Source organism: Paroedura picta, chromosome 10 (genome assembly GCF_049243985.1).
Source record: "Paroedura picta isolate Pp20150507F chromosome 10, Ppicta_v3.0, whole genome shotgun sequence".
Classification (NCBI taxonomy): Eukaryota; Metazoa; Chordata; class Lepidosauria; order Squamata; family Gekkonidae; genus Paroedura; species Paroedura picta.
The window spans coordinates 62399216-62416757 of NC_135378.1; the positions used below are offsets into that span (position 1 = coordinate 62399216).

Below are 17542 nucleotides of genomic sequence, written 5' to 3' on the forward strand. Positions count from 1 at the left end.
TGGCCTGCCTTCTCATTACATGTATAACTTTATTGCATACTAAAGTAATATTTAAGTTCTGGAATGTACCAAACATTTATGTTTTGCCGGGCATATTGCCTAATTTCACAATCGTATTAGTGTGTACTGAATTTTGACATTCTGAACAAAATTTTAAGAAAGTTACGTACTAAATGCATACATTGTGAGGCATAAGAAAAAAAAATCTACTTCAAAACAATGTTTCTGAGGTATGTCCTCATTAAAGTAGCTTGATCATATTGCCTCTCTGAGTTACCTGCCTCTGAGTCCATTGATATCAATGGACTGAGACAGCTGTAAACTATGGTTAGGATGGGATTGCTCGGTGGCATGCTCATTGTTTTATTATGAATTCCAAAAGTGGTGCACACAACTTGATCTGTCAAATGTCAGAGAGTATATGCATTTCCAAATCAAATATCATTGCCTTGAGCTTCCAGAGTGAAAATAGTGATAGGTCTAGTTAGTGATAGGTCTTCTTAGAAAATAGGCTTGGCACCACTACATCTGGACACGCAATACAGGAGTATGTACAGCATTTCCAGTTAAAACCAAAATAAAATAACAAATCCTAGATCTCTCCCATGTCGGTTTACCTTGTAAACCACTGATGACAAAGGTTCATTCTGGATCAGCTAGAAAGTAACATGGTAAGGTCAGCAACAGTTTGACTCTGAAGTCATTTGCAACTAATATTTTGCAAAGATATAAACATGCCCTGGGATCATATACAATATAGGAGCACATTCTACACATTTTATTTAAATAAGGCATGAATTAGCCCTTAATCAAATCTCTAATGCTTTTAACAGGACAGCAGTACTGAGAATTCAAATGCATTTTAACTAAAAGTATATTGGCACCACAAATAAAGACATATATCAACATTCCGTACTTGCAATAGCAAGAATCTTTGCTTCCTGTCCTTGTACAATAGAGCTTAATGAGATTCATTTTCAAGTGAGGCACACATCAATGCAGCATTATTACTGTTTTCGGTTTTTTACTGCTCATATTGTCTGTCTGGAAGTGTACATTTACACTGTGATTTTTGTCAAAGCCAAGCCCAGTAAATATAGCTAAACACAAGATTACTTATTGCCACATGAAGTAATAAGCTAATTGCCCTCTTAAAATCCAATGCAATTTGTTCTTGCAGAACAGATTTGTGATGCCTAAATAGATGTGTTTTGGCCGACACCTTTTTGAAAAGAATATCTTTCATTTGACTTTGAATTTAGGTTGGGTAGTTCTAGTTTAACGCAAGCAAAACTCTGAATAGTTTTTGGGATGCTGGATGTCCCCATGTGCACACCCAGCAAGTGAAGATCTTGAGCTTTTAATGATGTAAAAATACCCTCAAACTCCTCAGCCTGAGAACCTATTCATCTTTCCCTAATGACCTGCCCTCGAACTAGCCATTACGCCCCTGGAGCTTTTGTCCTTCTACAGTACACCTCTCAAGCAGGAATGGCACATTCTTTTTAAAAAGTAGCGCAGGTGGACCCATTCCGCGAACAAATGCGCTTTTTAAAAGCTCCTGGCACAGGGCGAAGTGTGAAGGGCACTTTCTGTAGCCAAGTTGCACCCTGGAGTTCTCTTTTGTAGGAGCAGCTGCCATTCCCCAAATTGCCCAGCGCGCCCTGGGAGGTGAGCGAGAGTCTCCCGTTTCCTTTGCTCGTGTGCCTGCAAAGAGGGGCTCCTCCTCCTCCTCCTCCTCCTCCCTCCGATTGCCAACGGATTGATATATTCTCTGATGGCTGCTGACTCGCCCTCTCCTCTCTGCCTGAGTAATGAGGCTGTCCTAGCACGAGATGATGAAAAGTAGAGAGGGGCGAAGGAGGCAGCGCGGCGGTGCCTTTCCCCACCTCCTCCTCCTCCGCGGCCGCCGCTTCAGCACCACCACTCTCCTCCGAAGCAGTCCCCAGCTCGTCTGGCCGGGCTCCCGGGCTCCTTCCCGGGCGGACTAGCCGCAGCCAGCGCCTGCCTGGAGGAGCCGCGCGCTTCCTCCCTTCGCCGGCCGCCGTTTCCCTTCTTTGCCCAGCCGCGGCCGGGGACAGAAGCCAGGGCGGCTCGGAGGCGCCAGACCATGTCCGGCAAGGGCAAGAAGAGCAAGGAGCCCGCGAGAGTGACCTTCCCCCAGCAGAAGCAGGACGAGGACGACGGGGCCGCCGAAGAAGAGGAGCAGCGGCAGCTGCCAGCGCGGCGGGGCTGGAGGGGAGTCAATGGCGGGCTGGAGCCCCCGCAGCAGCAGAGGGCGGTGAAAACCCAGCGGGAAACCTACGGCTGCTACCCGCCCTCGCCAATGCTGGGCACCCTGTGAGTCGGGCGGCGGGCCTGAGGCGGGCTGGGCGGGACAGGGGTGGCGCCCCCCTTCGGGCGGACAGGGCCCGGCGATGGCTCCTCGACAGGCGGCGCGGGGACGCTTCCAAGTTTGGCCTTTCCCCCTTTCCGGCGAGCCTGCCGACGTGGGAAGGCTTGCCTGAGGGGGGAAGCCGGACCACCAAGAAGTGAATGGGGGGGGCAATTGGCGGGGCTCCAGTTAGACAAGACGTCTAAGGAGAGATTTACATGGCTCAAGAGTTAATTTAGAGCGAGTTGGGAAGAGAGTAATTGAGAGGAGGAGAAAGAGAAATTTTTAGGGAAGGTGATGGTGGGGGGGGGGGGGAGGCATTTGCAAGCATTTTCATAATTGGCTGTTCATGCTTATTGGGATTTTTGAAATTGTTAAACAATCCTGGCTCACTGTTGCTAGTGGGGACTTGTGAATGATGTCAGTTGGACTGGGTGTGTCTGCATCACTCCTCTTTTTCCATCCAGCTCTGGTTTCTTGCTTTTTGCATTTCCTATCAGACACATGCTGCTTCCTTACAGACTTGCTGGCTCCATCTTCAGATATTTCTTCACAAATACTTGAGTTGCGTGATTCCGTGTATTCACGTGTATTCAGTTTTCTGAAGGTGTGTTTGTATAAATCTGGAGACTAGTCCCAAAGTAGCTGAGTTTAGCTTGGTCACAGATGTTACTAGGGGAAATTAGCATAGTATGTATATGGATGCATTAAGATTCCAGTAATGCAGGAAAAGATGTCAGACAACTGTGCTAAATAAGCCCAGTACAAGACCTAGGGTGTTTCCAGATGGCTTTTCCAAAGTGACTGACTGGCAGAGCACCAGACCAGAAATTAATGGAAATAACCTTTTAAAAGGGTTGCTTGTGTGTCTAAGTAGCTGTAAATATGGTGGCTGATTAAGCACCATGGTCAGTGACACCCTCATTTCTCCCTCCAAAGTAGTTCTTTCGTGTGGTATGCACTAGGAACGTTCTGCAGAGAAATCATAGTATCTGCATGTCCCTGTTTGACTGATTCGGAACGTGGAGTGTTTACAAGTGGTATATATAAAATACTGCTGGATCAGCCAGAGCACAGTTATGTACCTCTTCAGTGATCTGGAAGCAAAAGAAGAAGACAGGAACATTGTGATAGACAGGACAATGCAATGCAAAATGACCTCTCTGTGTGATTTCGTGTACTTGACAGTGCATATTTTAAAAAATGCTGGTCTGGACATAACCTCATGGAATGTGGATACCAGGATTAGGGAGCGTGAAGATGTAGCTGAGAACTGTACAGATAAAATGGGAGGGAGAATAATTGTAACAGGGTCAAAAATATCTTTCCTGAAAGTTGAAATGTGAGTTTAGTGGTGATCTGTCTGGCATGCAACTGTTTCTGTTTTATGACAGGTAATATGGAACTAGAAAATGTGTAAGATAAAAGATGGCCGACTAGAAAGCACAGATGTCAAGCTTAATTGAGTCGGTTCACTCATCCAAAGAATCTATAACGTAATAATTGACAGTTCTTCAATAACTGACAATGTGCCCTCACTGCTGAAGGAAACTGCAGCCAGGTTGCACTCATCTTGGCTCTCAAGCTGGACAAAGCGATTTCTTCAAAACAGGCATCAGAACTTAGCCTTTGACAGTTGCTCTCTTCTTTCTTTTACAGGACAATGCTAAACAGTATAACACACTGCTAAGACAATGGACTCCAGAATCTGTTTAGGACCAAGGAAAAAAGAGAAAGGAACCACTATAAACTTGGCTTACCACATAAACTATTAACAGTTTATATCAGTTCTTTTCTCTTTTTCTCCCTTGCTCATGATATCCCAAGCACAAAACAAAATTTTATAACTGTTCTTCTGAACCTAGGAATGTAGGCAGAGTAATTCTGTAGCACCCCCTGGTGTCTGTCATTTATGATCTCCCATGGAATCATTTTCCTGTCTGTATTTTAATATCCCCCAAGGATAAGTCTTAGAATTGAGAGCATTTCAGGAAGTTTCTGTTCTTAACCAAGAGCCTAGACAGAATGACTGGTTTATACAATAGGAGCATCTTTCATCCTCTTATCTTATTCATCCTGTTTTGCTTATACTTGCCTAAATAAATATGTTAAAATCATCATTAAAAGCACCTTTGAAATGTGTGCAAGAAGAGTTTCCTTCCTCTCATTCAGTGCTTTTATTTTGTAAATATGAGACAGTACCTCAGTCTAGCATGTTTTAATATCCTGCTGAATACCCTGAGTTGTCATTGAAGACATTTATTTAATAGAAACAGATGAGTCAGGGGTGTTTTTCTCAGACCTCTAGAATAGCTACTGTGAAGCTCCAGTTCCTGTGTCTGTTGATGTCTTGAGAACTGGTGAAATCATTTTGCTTTGCTGCCAGTTTTTTTTAAACAAGCATTTTCTCAAACGTTTATCTTCTGATCAAAGGAAAGATGGTCCAATTGTAAAAGAGGGAGAGAGGATATACTTGAAAGGAAATTTCTATTTGTGGAATTCATCTGTCTCCACTAGTACTGTTCTAAGTGCCATTATTTGTATCAGTTTAACCAAACATGATAGACAAAAGAGTTGCCAAATGTTCATGCACCTCTCTTTCTAACCTATCTAACCAGAGGGTCATGGTATTCTCAGGGGGCTCAAAATCTAAAGCCTTTGCATACAATCTCTTTAAATAATGATATTTTCCCTCTATCTAAACTGGGGTTGGGTACCCCAGCAAGAGATATGGTCAGTACATCAGGATGTTTTACATATTCAGAAACATTGCTTCCCTCTTTCTTAAACACAAAACAGAAGCTTGTAACTGACACTTAAGTTTATAGCTATATCTCCGGATCTATCTATGTGTTTATAGGTGGGGGTACACAAACTGTTGTTTGTAACTGTGTTCTGCTTGTATACTGTAGTGCCAAATGTAGACTTGGGATCCATTTGCTGTGCAAATCCACCCTTTAAAAAATAGCTTTGGAGGGAGATCTTTTATGGCCACAACATACAATCTTCTGGTGCTAATAGAATCCACAGCATAATAAACTGTGAAGATATTTTAATTTATTTTTGCACATATAAATTGTAGTGTTATGAGAGCCAGGAAAATCAGTGTCAGTATCATCACAGAGAAAGTATGCATGGCCTAACTGTTATATCCAGAAAATCCTAGAATTTTCTAGTCTCAAAAAGCTAATTTTTATTTTTGCAAATGTTTGGTTAAACCAATACAGAGACAGATATTTAAAAACAGTTCTATTAATTATAGTTGAATCTTACAAACAAGACATGGAAGAGCAAAGAGAAAAAACATAGGAAAGAGAAAGGAATCAGTTTTTAATTCTGAGTAGTACTAAATCGATATACTTTCTACTTACATGTTCCCATCGGAGCACATTCCAGTCCTTGATGGCCTTGTTCTTTTTCACAACTTTTAAATACCCATTCAAAGGCTTTGATTATAAGGATGTCTCTGTCTGGAATATACTGTTTTTTTATCTGTTTGTGGATGGAGATGATAAATTTCCTACAATTGGTTTCTAAGAGCAAAAGGCTTGAGATAAAAGAAAATTTCCTAGAGAGAATAAAAGAAAATAGATTATCTAAAATTATTCCGTCTCTTTATGGTATAATATAGCCTGCATTCACATTTCAATATTTTAGCATTTACCAAAGTATGCTACAATTTGCAGTTTAATTTTTAACTTTCTAATGAATGTCTTCTGCAATTAATTAAACTCATGCAGTCAAATCCTTAGCGTAAAACTTGTTCAGAGTCTGAAGAGCCATTTTCAACTGGATCAGAGTTTTTTCATTGTAAATTGCCTTAAGGCAAGAACCCCCCTCCCCCCACCAGTTTGAATGTAATTAAGTGCTAATTCCTCATATAACATTCTGCAGCCTTTTTTAGGGGAATTTACTTGAAACTAACAGCTAAAGCCTAAATATATTCATGCAGAAATAGATCCTACAATACATTGTGCATTGCCTAGTAAGTTTAGGTGCTTGTTAAATAATGCCTATACTCACTATCATATGCTCAGAATTGCAGACTGACTCACGTGGCCATTCAGTGCAAAAACTATTACCATCGATAACTGATTTTTCAGCAAGCCTAGCAAACTTGCCTATAATAGATACACAATCAGTACCTGTTTTACAGACCTGGATCCCTATGTTATGATTGCTAGGTGCCTGGGGAAAAAAAGTATGTGAAAGTGAGAACAACACTCCACAAGAAAATAGGTGTGAATTTATGTGAATGAGCAGCAATAGTTTCCATAACGCACTATAAAACAGTCAATCAGCGTGAGATGTCCAACTGAACTGTTGGTTTTTTGTTCATGAATAAATCAAGTGGAGAATAAACTGATCTGGGAAAGAGTAAGAAGGTGTTATATGTTAAACAAAATAGGCAATTACAAGAGGCAATCTGGAGGTTTGGGTTGAATCACTACTACTATGCAGGTGACACCATATGTTGATGAAACTCAGCTCTATCTTGCATTTCCAGCAGATCTCAGAGAGGCTGTGGAAACTGAACATGTGCCTGGAGCCAGTTTTGGAATGGATGAAAGCTAGCAAGATAAAATTTGTCTTGAGAAAATGGAAATGCTGGGAGTAGGGCAGTTTGATCCAGGAATGGATGGGGTTGCACTCTCCCTAAAGGAGCCGGGGGTATTGTTGGACCCAGGCCTCATGTTAGATAATTAGATAGCAGTGGTTGCCAAGGGTACCTTCAACGGATCGGTTCCATCATGGGCAAGAAAGATATTACCAATATGGTATATGCCCTAATAACAACTGCAATGTGCTCTATTGGGAGGCTGCCTGGAGAGGAGACAACTGAGAGGGGATTTGATAATTTATTTAAGTATTTAAAAGGCCATATAGAGGATGGAGCAGAATTTTTCTCTCTTACCCGGAGGGATGGACCAGAACCCGTGGGATGAAAGTAATTCAAAAGAAATTCCATCTCAACATCCGGAAGAAGTTCCTGTTAGAGCACTTTCTCAATGGAACAGGCTTCCTTGGGAGGTGGTGGCTTCTCCATTTTTGGAATGTTAAAACAGAGGCTGGATAGCCATCTGACAGAGAGGCTGATTCTGTGAAGGCTTAAGGGGGTGGCAGGTTACAGTCGATGAGTGATAGGGTTGTGAGTGTCCTGCGTAGTGCAGGGAGTTGGACTAGATGACCCATGAGGTCCTTTCCAACTCTATTATTCTATGCCCTTGGTACAGAATGCTGTGGGCAGAATGTTGATTGGAGTTGGTTGCAGGGACCATATCATTCCTTGATCCAATTTGCTTCTAGTCCAATTCAGGTTGCTGGCATTGACAAAGTCCTGTAGAGCTTGGGGACACCATACTTAACAACCAGCTTCTCCTATATGAACCCACTCTTCTATTCCGGTCATCTTTGGGGGTCTTGCTTTGGGTGCCTCTGCCATCTGAGAAGAAGAGAAGAATAACTGGTTTTCTATACCTCACTTTTTAGTACCTGTGGTCTCAAAGCTGTTTACAAAAACTGTTCCTTTCCTCTCCCCTCAACAGACACCCTGTGAGGTAATCTGGAGAACCAAGTTTAATTTCCCCGTTCTTCCACATGCAGTCAGCTGGAGGACCTTGGGCTCATTACAGTTCTGATAGTGCTGTTCTGACCCAGCAGTCCTTTCAGGGCTCTCTTAGTCTCACCTGTGTTGTGGGGAGAGGAAGGGAAGGCTGCTTTGAGACTCTTTCAGGCAGTGAAAAGCAGGGTACAAAAAAACCAACTCTCTAGGTGGAGCTGAGACAACTCTAACAGAACTGTTCTGTGAGAACAGGTTTAAAAGAACTATGACTAACCCAAGGTCATTTAGCTGACTACATGTGGAGGAGGAGTGGGGAATCAAACCTGGTTCTCCAGATTAGGGTCTGCTACTCTTAACCACTACACAGTGCTGGTCCTCTGCAGCTAAATGGGGGGGGGGCGCAATCTGAGAAACGACCTTTTGATTGTGACACCAAAATTTTGGAACTCCATCCCCTGGGATCTTTGTCTCCTCTCAGTGTCTTCCACCAGCAGGTGAAGACTTTGGTTTCATTTGGTGTATATCCGGTATCATTGGCCCTTGTTCCTGGTTGTGTTATGTTTGTATCTCTATGACCGATTATGCACAGGGAGGGTAGTCCGGGATGGTGGCAGCAGGACTAATCTCCAATTATGCATGACGCTGCCACCATCCAAGTCCTGGCAAGAAGTAACCATTGGAAAGCATTATAGTTTACTCAGAAATTTTCAGAGACTAACTCCAAGTGGTTCAGCATAAAAATGTTGCCCTTTTAATAGTAGTAGGTGTGAGTGTGTCACCAAATTGTTACTGACTTATAGTGATCCTATGGCTTTATGTCCTTCAAAATGTCTTACTGTAAACAGCCATTCTCTTCTCCTATTGCCTTTTTACTTTTTCTAACGTTAGAGTCTTTTCCAGTGATTCTTGTCTTTCATCCTATGACCAAAGAACAATAGCCTCAGATTACTCATATTAGAATCTAAGGGGACTTTAAGTTTGATTTGTTCTAGAATCCACTTATTTGTTTTTCTGGCAGCCGAAAGTAAAACACTTCCCCAACACTACATTTCAAAGGAATCTGCTTTCTTCCAGTAGGAAGCGTTGCACACATTATATTCTTCTTAGACCCTTTATGCATGGCGGCAGCTTCCCCGCGCTGGCGCTGCACCGTTGCGGCAGGGCACAATGCCCTGCCGTTTCCTGTGTATGCACGGGAGTGGGGCATGCTGGGTTGCCCCTGCGTAGTGAGCACGTAGTGCGCTGGGGTCAGGAGGGCCGGATCACTGCTGGCCGAGGTAAGTGAAGTAGCTGGGGTGGGGGAGGTGGGGAGGGGCCAGGTCCCCTCCACACACACTTGTGGGGCCAGGGGGTTTCCCCTGCCAGCTCTGTGGCTCCACGGAGTTGGGGCTGGGCGGGCTGACAGGCCTGGTGCTGGCGATTATGCACAGCGCCAGCCTGACGCTGCCCCGGCTTACCCAGGAAGCTACGGAAGATCCAGCATTTGCTTAACTCAGGCCATCTGTAGCCCTGGGCTGGGGGGCGCCCATGCTGGCAGTGGCAGCGAGTGTTATCGGGGATTTCCCCCAAAGTGCAGCTGCCGCCAATGTGGGCAGTACGGCCCGTGCATAATGGGCATTAGAGCTGCTATTGGCCATCTGTGGGAAAGATCATAAAATCAATATGGGAGAAAAATGATTAAGCCCTTATCCTTCAGTACAATTGCTCCAGTACAATTCATGTCCAGTCTCTTCCCCTTGTGGGCATTTGACATGTTTCCCCATTTTCTATCTCTCGCCTCACTAGAAGCATCTTTGTTAGCACAGGAGGACTCATTAGCTACCAACGTTTGTGTAATCAGTACTGATCCTTGTACGTTGGTACAATGCTCACATTGGAAGCTTAGCCAGAGCTTGTGCCAATTTAAAGACTTCCAGCGCTGAAAGAATAAGGATTGAGGTGCATCATTATTTTTTTCTATTTTTTGTATTACCAATCAGATGTTTCCAGCATGGTAGTAATTCATTTAATAACCCAATTGGATAACCCATTATCACTTTTCTGCATTTGCATGGATATTGGCACAAAGAACAATCAGAAGGGCCTTAATCTCAAACAAATTAGTACAGGATTCAGCACTGCCTTTTGTTCCACTTACTTCATGCACAATGTTTAGAATACCAACTACAAATTATAATGCAATTTAAGGGCAAGCACCTGCTTTGTAACATGGTATAATAATTTATAGCTGTGCATACAAGAATGAAGCCTATGCCAAATACACCCACAGTCCCATGGTCTTTGATGACTTACTGCTTCAGCATATCCTATTAAACTGATCAACTGAAATGCAGAAACAGCCTAGAAGACACACATTTGTATCTGCTGCTGTGATAAATCTTCTCACTAAAATAGGACAGATTGCAGAAGATGCATTCTTAGAGGCAACCTCCAACAGACCTCCAAAATGATAAAAATCTTCATTATCTGTCTTTAACATACTTAAAAAATAAGCCTTTAACAAGTTTGGTAATATATATTTTAAGTCAACACTGTTTCCTGTGTCTTGTTTTTGCTATTCTATTTTACTATGTAATTATTTTCATTCTCTTGCATGGTGTTTCCTAATACTTCCAGTCTATTATCATGGTCCCATAAAGGTGTGTGTTTCTTTTTTTATGGCTACAAATCTAGGTGCAGTATTTTATTTTCATCCCACATTTCTCCAACTTCAGATAATATAGTTATCACTTTACTGGTATATGATAATGCAGCAAGTTAAAATTCTTTTACGGAAATAAACTTTTAGAGCATGAGTAAGAATAGACCTTTTATATAATAATCAGTGATTATTATATGCATGTGCAGTTTCCTAAGCAAGCATGGAAGGTTGATAGAAAATATATTAACTTTTCTCTAATACTTGTGCAGTTGTTTTGGGCTTGATAATGTCCATCAAGTTGTGTTTTGCAGTGATTATTTGTTGAGATGAAGCTGACATCGGTAGATAGATGAATAACTCCACACAGGCTCTGGTTTTCACATTTCCATTCTAAACCGGATGTTATCCGTAGTTAACCTGATTTCAAGTAATCAACTCTTCAGATAATGTTCAGGTTAATATCTTTCATTTATAGACCTACTATAAAAAGTACCAAATTTGTAAATGTTGTTATTATATTTTTTAAAATATGTTTCAAAAATGGAAGGCTATGTAAAGTGGCATAAAGCCTAACTTTTTTAAAGCTCTTCACTTTTCCCTGCCCATTTTTGTTGTGCGAGCTGCCCTGGAGGTGTTTTTTTCTTAAATGTTCTGAATGCTATAGCAGCACCATTGGGATCAATTGATCACTTAAACATTGGTCAGTTGATCCCAATGCTGTCGCTGTAGAAAGAAAGAAAGAAAGAAAGAAAGAAAGAAAGAAAGAAAGAAAGAAAGAAAGAAAGAAAGAAAGAAAGAAAGAAAGAAAGAAAGAAAGAAAGAAAGAAAGAAAGAAAGAAAGAAAGAAAGAAAGAAAGAAAGAAAGAAAGAAAGAAAGAAACCCTCCAAGGCAGTTCACATAGCTAAAAGAGAGGTGGCGGCGGGAAATGACAGACATTTTACACAGCATACCATAGCAATTTAGAAGTGCAAGGAAGAGGTGATAACCAGACCAAAAAATTTAGTCAACTGCAGTTCAACTACACTTTGCTAAACTGACACAAGCTGGTGTGTCTGAATAGGTACATTACACTAGCAGCCAGTCACTAAAAGGGATCAGTCTGAAATAAATAAATAAATAAATAAAAATAAAAATCTGTTAGCAGCTAGTTACTAAAATGCAATACAAAAGCAGTTTGAAACCCCCCAGTCTATAAATTCTGCATACTGCCTCTTATGGAATTGATTTCTGTAAAGTATCCCATAATAATTGTTTCTGTTGATTAGGACCATTGATGGAAGTCCTTCATTGAGGCGTATGACTGTGATGAGGGAGAAAGGAAGGCGGCAAGCCATTAGAGGTCCAGCCTTCATGTTCAATGAAAGAGGTACAAGCCTCACTGCTGAGGAAGAGCGCTTTCTGGACGCAGCAGAGTATGGAAACATCCCCGTGGTGCGCAAAATGTTGGAAGAGTCAAACACATTAAATGTCAACTGCGTTGACTACATGGGCCAAAATGCCTTGCAGCTCGCTGTGGGAAATGAACATTTGGAGGTGACAGAACTTCTGTTAAAGAAGGAGAATCTGGCACGGATTGGAGATGCCCTGCTGCTAGCAATCAGCAAAGGGTATGTCCGGATAGTGGAAGCGATCTTGAATCATCCTGGGTTTGCAGCTAGCAAGCGACTGACTCTGAGCCCCTGTGAACAGGAACTCCAAGACGATGATTTTTATTCGTATGATGAAGATGGTACCCGCTTCTCCCCAGACATCACTCCCATAATTTTGGCTGCCCACTGTCAGAAGTATGAAGTAGTGCACATGTTGTTAATGAAAGGGGCAAGGATAGAGAGACCTCATGATTATTTCTGCAAATGTAATGACTGTACAGAGAAACAAAAGCATGATTCTTTTAGCCATTCCAGGTCAAGGATAAATGCATACAAGGGACTGGCAAGTCCTGCTTACCTGTCTCTATCCAGTGAAGATCCAGTTCTTACCGCTTTAGAACTCAGCAATGAACTTGCTAAACTTGCCAATATTGAGAAAGAATTCAAGGTAAGGCTTCTCTATTGATAACTTCTGTGTCTCTTGTACTGAATTAAGCGGCTTTGGGTGTTTGATATGATTACTTAAAAGGAATGTATCGCAAAACTGAATATGTCTAATATGAAAAACATTCTGAAATAGTATGACAGAAAACAAATCTGTTCACTGTAATGGAAAATAATTGTTTTTATTGAAGTTCAGTCACCTGAAATAATGTAATCTGAAACCCGTTCCCCATCATAGCTTTTCATCCTGGGTACTAAATGAATATTCTTATTACATCCACACATTTTGAATGGGGTTGTTACAAGTTATGGAAGTTATATGTATTTGTCTTTTCCATTAGGACAACATGAAGCTGCTTCATCTCCCAAATTACTGCTGTTCCAAGAGTCAGCTGCTAAAATCTGATGTGCCACTTCCCACTCCATTGTTTTCATTTACATCTATGACTGTGTTGCAATTATCCTTTGTTGCAGATTATATGTTAATAACTGTGCAATCCTAAACAGAGTTATACCCTTCTAATCCTATTTACTTCATTGAATTTAGAACACTGTAACTAGGATTGCACTGTTAGTGATAGATGTTACTCAGTACTGTCTTTTATATTATTCAGGATCTTACAAATTGGTCATAGAAGCACCCTGTCTTGGTATAAATTTTTCTATTCAGAAAAATACTAGGTTAGATGACATACATTGAAAACAAAACACAGTTACAAAAATGGCACCGTTATACGGTTATAGCTGATGTTTTAATGGGAGTTCTTATTCTGCTTCTTTAATTAACCTTTTCCCTAAATTATTGTAAGGAAGCAACCATTAATCTTTGTAGCTTTCTCTAAGCTGCATATAATAAACACATTGGAGTGCTGTGAAGGAAGATAACTGTGTATATACGTATATGGAGCACAGGATGGTGGTGATGATATATGGTTTTGTTTGGGTCTTTTAACACATTAACAAAGGCGTATTATGTGTCATATAATGAACAGCATAAAATCTTGGGACCCTAGGAGGCCTGTGTTCACATCCCCATTTTGTCTTGCTGGATGGCTTTGGAACAATCACATTATTTTAGCTTAACCTCCTTTACAGATTTGCTGTAGGAGAATGGAGGAGGGGAGAATATTATAAGCTGCTTTGGGTTCCCATGGGAGGGGGGGATGGAGTATAAATAATAAATAAATACCAAAATGTGATTTTCATTGTTAAGTTCAGTTAAAATGAACAGTTAAATGACGTTATTACAGGTTTAATTTTGTATGTATGTATGTATGTATGTATGTATGTATGTATGTATGTATGTATGTATGTATGTATGTATGTATGTATGTATATACATACACACACACACACTTTATTTCTCATTTAGTAACTTTATTATTTGTACCTGTTCCCATGCACAGGATATAATGAGCCAAACCTTTCTGATGTAATTTGCCCTTCTACACAGTGATTTAGTTTCTTATAGATTTGTTTAATGTTTTATATTATGGTGATTCATTACTGTTTTGTTGTGTTCTTTCTTGGGAATTACCTTTCTTCATTGCTGATCAGTTCATCTGTGTACGCATAGTCCTGATTAGATTTATTAGAGTTAGAACTATAATAGGAAAACAGGCACTCCATTGTATAGTCATCTTCAAGGCTAGGGTCTGGTATCTTTCCTTGTAATATTGCAGATCTTACTTTTCTGATTGACAGAAACATAACAATGTAATTTGCCAGACATAATTGAACACATACTGTTAACAGAACAAACAATTGTTAGAATAATTGCCAAGAAGAGATGTAGTCCAAAGAAAGCAGTGACTTCACTTGCAACTCATGTCAGTCTTAGTTGGCCCTTTGAAAATCTAGTATTTGCAGAAATATTTAATGAAAGGCTATAGAATTTGTCATTATAAAACTGTCTCCTGTGCTCCACAACAAAATTGTCTCCTGTGGTACACAGTTGTATCCTGTGCCTACCTGGAAAATCATCTGGAAAGAATAATAAATAATGCACTGTAAATATATTCTAAATTCTTTGTATTAAATCCTTGGGTTCAGTAAGACATGGATACTCACCTCCAACAACTTTACTGAAACTGGAAATACTGAACAATAACTATTGGAAATTATATACACTTTTTAGGCTCCCGCCAAAACACATGATTGGCTCAGACTTATGGTCCATAAGTCTATTTTGTGATTGGCTAAGGATCTGGGGCTGGTGAATCCCAAGCAAGATATCAGGATCCCTTACGTCCAAGTTCAAGGTATCTTACAAGGTCCCTTGAAAACCACATACATACACAACATCCTGGATCCAAACTCATGTAATAAGATAAGAATTGAATGTTATATTCAAATGCATTGGTGTGAGAAAATTCCTCTATGACTCTCAAGAGAATAAAATACATATTGATGAATATAGATCCTTTTTCTAGTGCATGTACTCCTTTGGAAGTTGTGCTATTGATTTAAAATGTAGATAATAACAGACTTAGAAATATGTTATCTTTGACAGAAGAAATCTTAAGTAATGGGCATATTTGTGAAAGAGTAGAGCTTTGCAAGCATTACTACGTGTTTCCCCAGTACAAGACCTACTTTTTAAGTCACTAGTGCACATATGGGAAAGGCTTGTTCTTGCTTCTTTTCAGGTAATGTCGTTAATGTTATTGTACTTTGCTGTTTTATTTCTTGGCTTCAGTGTGCTAATTGCCAGATAATGCTCTGAAGTCATCAATGCTACTTTATTTGTAAAACCCCATCTTTACTCTATTTATAAAACTCCATTTCGCTATTAACTAGGGTGCCAGCTGCCAACCCATTTAAGTCATATGCCTTTAGAAACTAGGTTGCAGGCAGGGAAATCCTTCTGTGTCATTTGTATCTTTCTCCATTCTAATACAATGGGGGAAGAAAAAAACTGTACAGACTAAATATCTTGCTGAGATTCAATTATCATCCCTATCCCTACTTGTAATAATGCATTCTTCTCTTCTAGTCTTAGTCTATTATAAGAATCCCTGTTCTCTGTTGACCAACATCATTCAAGAAACAAGGTTAAAGATGGATCCAGCTAGCATTTCCACTGGTGAATAAGGGTCTATGCTGACAGCCCAAAAAAACGTACGATGGGAATTGTGTGATTTGTAGGAGCAAAATACATGTATGAAGATAACTGAGAACTGAAATGAGGGGAACTGGGCAAGAGTGAAAACAACTGGCTGGATTGAAACCCCACTTTCGATTTCTATAGTATATTGCCACTGTGCTTCATCTCATTCCTGGACATTTGTTCCTGTGGACAATACCTCTGAATTTTATGATAGATTCATAGAAATATATTTTCTTTCTTTGCCTTTGCTAAGAAATAGGCTAATAGGAATATTATAAATCTTGTGATAGCTGTCTTGCAAGTGATTCCTTTTGTGTTCAAATCATAGGACAACCCATTTTCAGAAAACGTTAGACTTCTGTATAATTAGATTATCCAATTGGGAGATCTTTCAACGAAGCTGTACTGTATCACAGTGGTCCCTAACCCCCGGTTTGGAGATGGGGCTCAGGCAGGCGGGGCTCAGGCGGTGGCCACATTCCTTGGCAAAAGACTACCCCCCCGGTCCTCAGTAAAATTGTCAAGCGTTGACCGGTCCCCTGTGATTAAAAGGTTGGGGACCACTGCTGTAGCAGACCCATTGATCTGGCTATGTAGTTTATATTTTTATAGGTTTTGGGAGTGTTCTTATCAGAAACTTTCTGACCTTTCTAGCACCTTTCTGGGATATGAATTACTGGTAGATTGTCAGTGGCTGATTGTTGACTCAGAGTGAATGTAAATTGACAGTAACAGGTGTCACTGTGGCTTACACTTCGTGCACAAAATGGAAGCACAGTGTTGCAGTTTGCCCCTGGTGCTATCTGAGTGCCATTAGTTTGGGTCATGTACTATTCCTCCTCACACAGAAACTAAGGAGAGCACAGACTTGCAAATGAGATGAGCTTCAATAAGGAAAGGGAAACACAGGCTAGACCCAAATTCTAATTCTTGATTGGGGGCAGAGAGGGGAGGAATTTCTACAGAGTAACTTACAGAAAGGAAATGAACAGCACAGATATTGTACAAGCAGTATCCAGGCTGCAACTAATAGTGTTTTATGGTAGGCCAGGCAAGTGTGCCGTTTTTTGATACATTACCGGTAGGCCTAATCCTTGAATCATGTTGGTTAGAGTCACATACCATGGAGAAGAAGTACCATTCTGCCTACTCTCTGCCTTCTAAATGTAGCTTCTATTGGGGCTCATTCAACACACATTGGATAATTCATTTTCAATGTGTTTTTGGAGTTGAATGTTCTTGTGTGAAACAGGAAAATCTACTTTTAAAGTGCATTATCCAACATGTGTAGAATGGGCTCAGGTTCACTAACATTATTTTTAAAGTCCAAGGGAACATATTTAGAGGTCCAATGGCCAAAGAGAAGTTCAGGCTGGATTTGGAAGGAATCAAGTGTTGAGGGGTCAGATATTACTGTTGATTTAAAGGGTTCTTAAGCCTTCTGGAAACATCATGGTCTGCAGTGGGTTCCCCTTCTCTTCCAAGGAGGTTCTATCTGACTTTCGGGGGTTTGAACTGATAGCTCCTCTCAAGCCATCTGAAGCATAGCATGCATAACCAGCTTTTGCCTTCAAAGGCCTATTATGCATGGAGGGGAAGGTCCACATTCGAGGTGGAATGGCGGCAACTGAAATCACCAATAATGCACGCCACAGGCGGCAGCCGAGCACAGAGTCGACGTATGCCGCCAAAAAAGCTGCGTTAGCAAAACACGGAAGAAAGTGGAGCTTCCCGGGCGACCAGGGCGCAACCAGAAGTGGCTCCGGAGTGGCCGCGTGCATAATCGGAGAGGTCCATGGTGTACAGGACTTCTGGGTGTGC

At 40.9% G+C, this 17542-nt stretch overlaps 1 protein-coding gene across 5 annotated transcripts in view; it reads left to right on the plus strand.

Annotated features, from left to right (window-relative positions):
• The first annotated feature begins 1720 nt into the window (after window positions 1-1720).
• Window positions 1721-17542, plus strand: part of TRPC3 (transient receptor potential cation channel subfamily C member 3) — a 60739-nt gene continuing 44917 nt past the window's right edge. The window contains exons 1-2 of one of the 5 annotated variants that reach the window (XM_077300409.1): window positions 1721-2340; window positions 11845-12616. In XM_077300409.1, coding sequence (XP_077156524.1) covers window positions 2111-2340; window positions 11845-12616 — 1002 coding nt within the window. In that variant the 5' untranslated portion in view covers window positions 1721-2110. Of the gene's footprint in view, window positions 2341-9338; window positions 11033-11844; window positions 12617-17542 lie in introns of those variants that run through there. The other 4 variants (XM_077300407.1, XM_077300411.1, XM_077300408.1 and 1 more) reach the window with 4 other exon arrangements.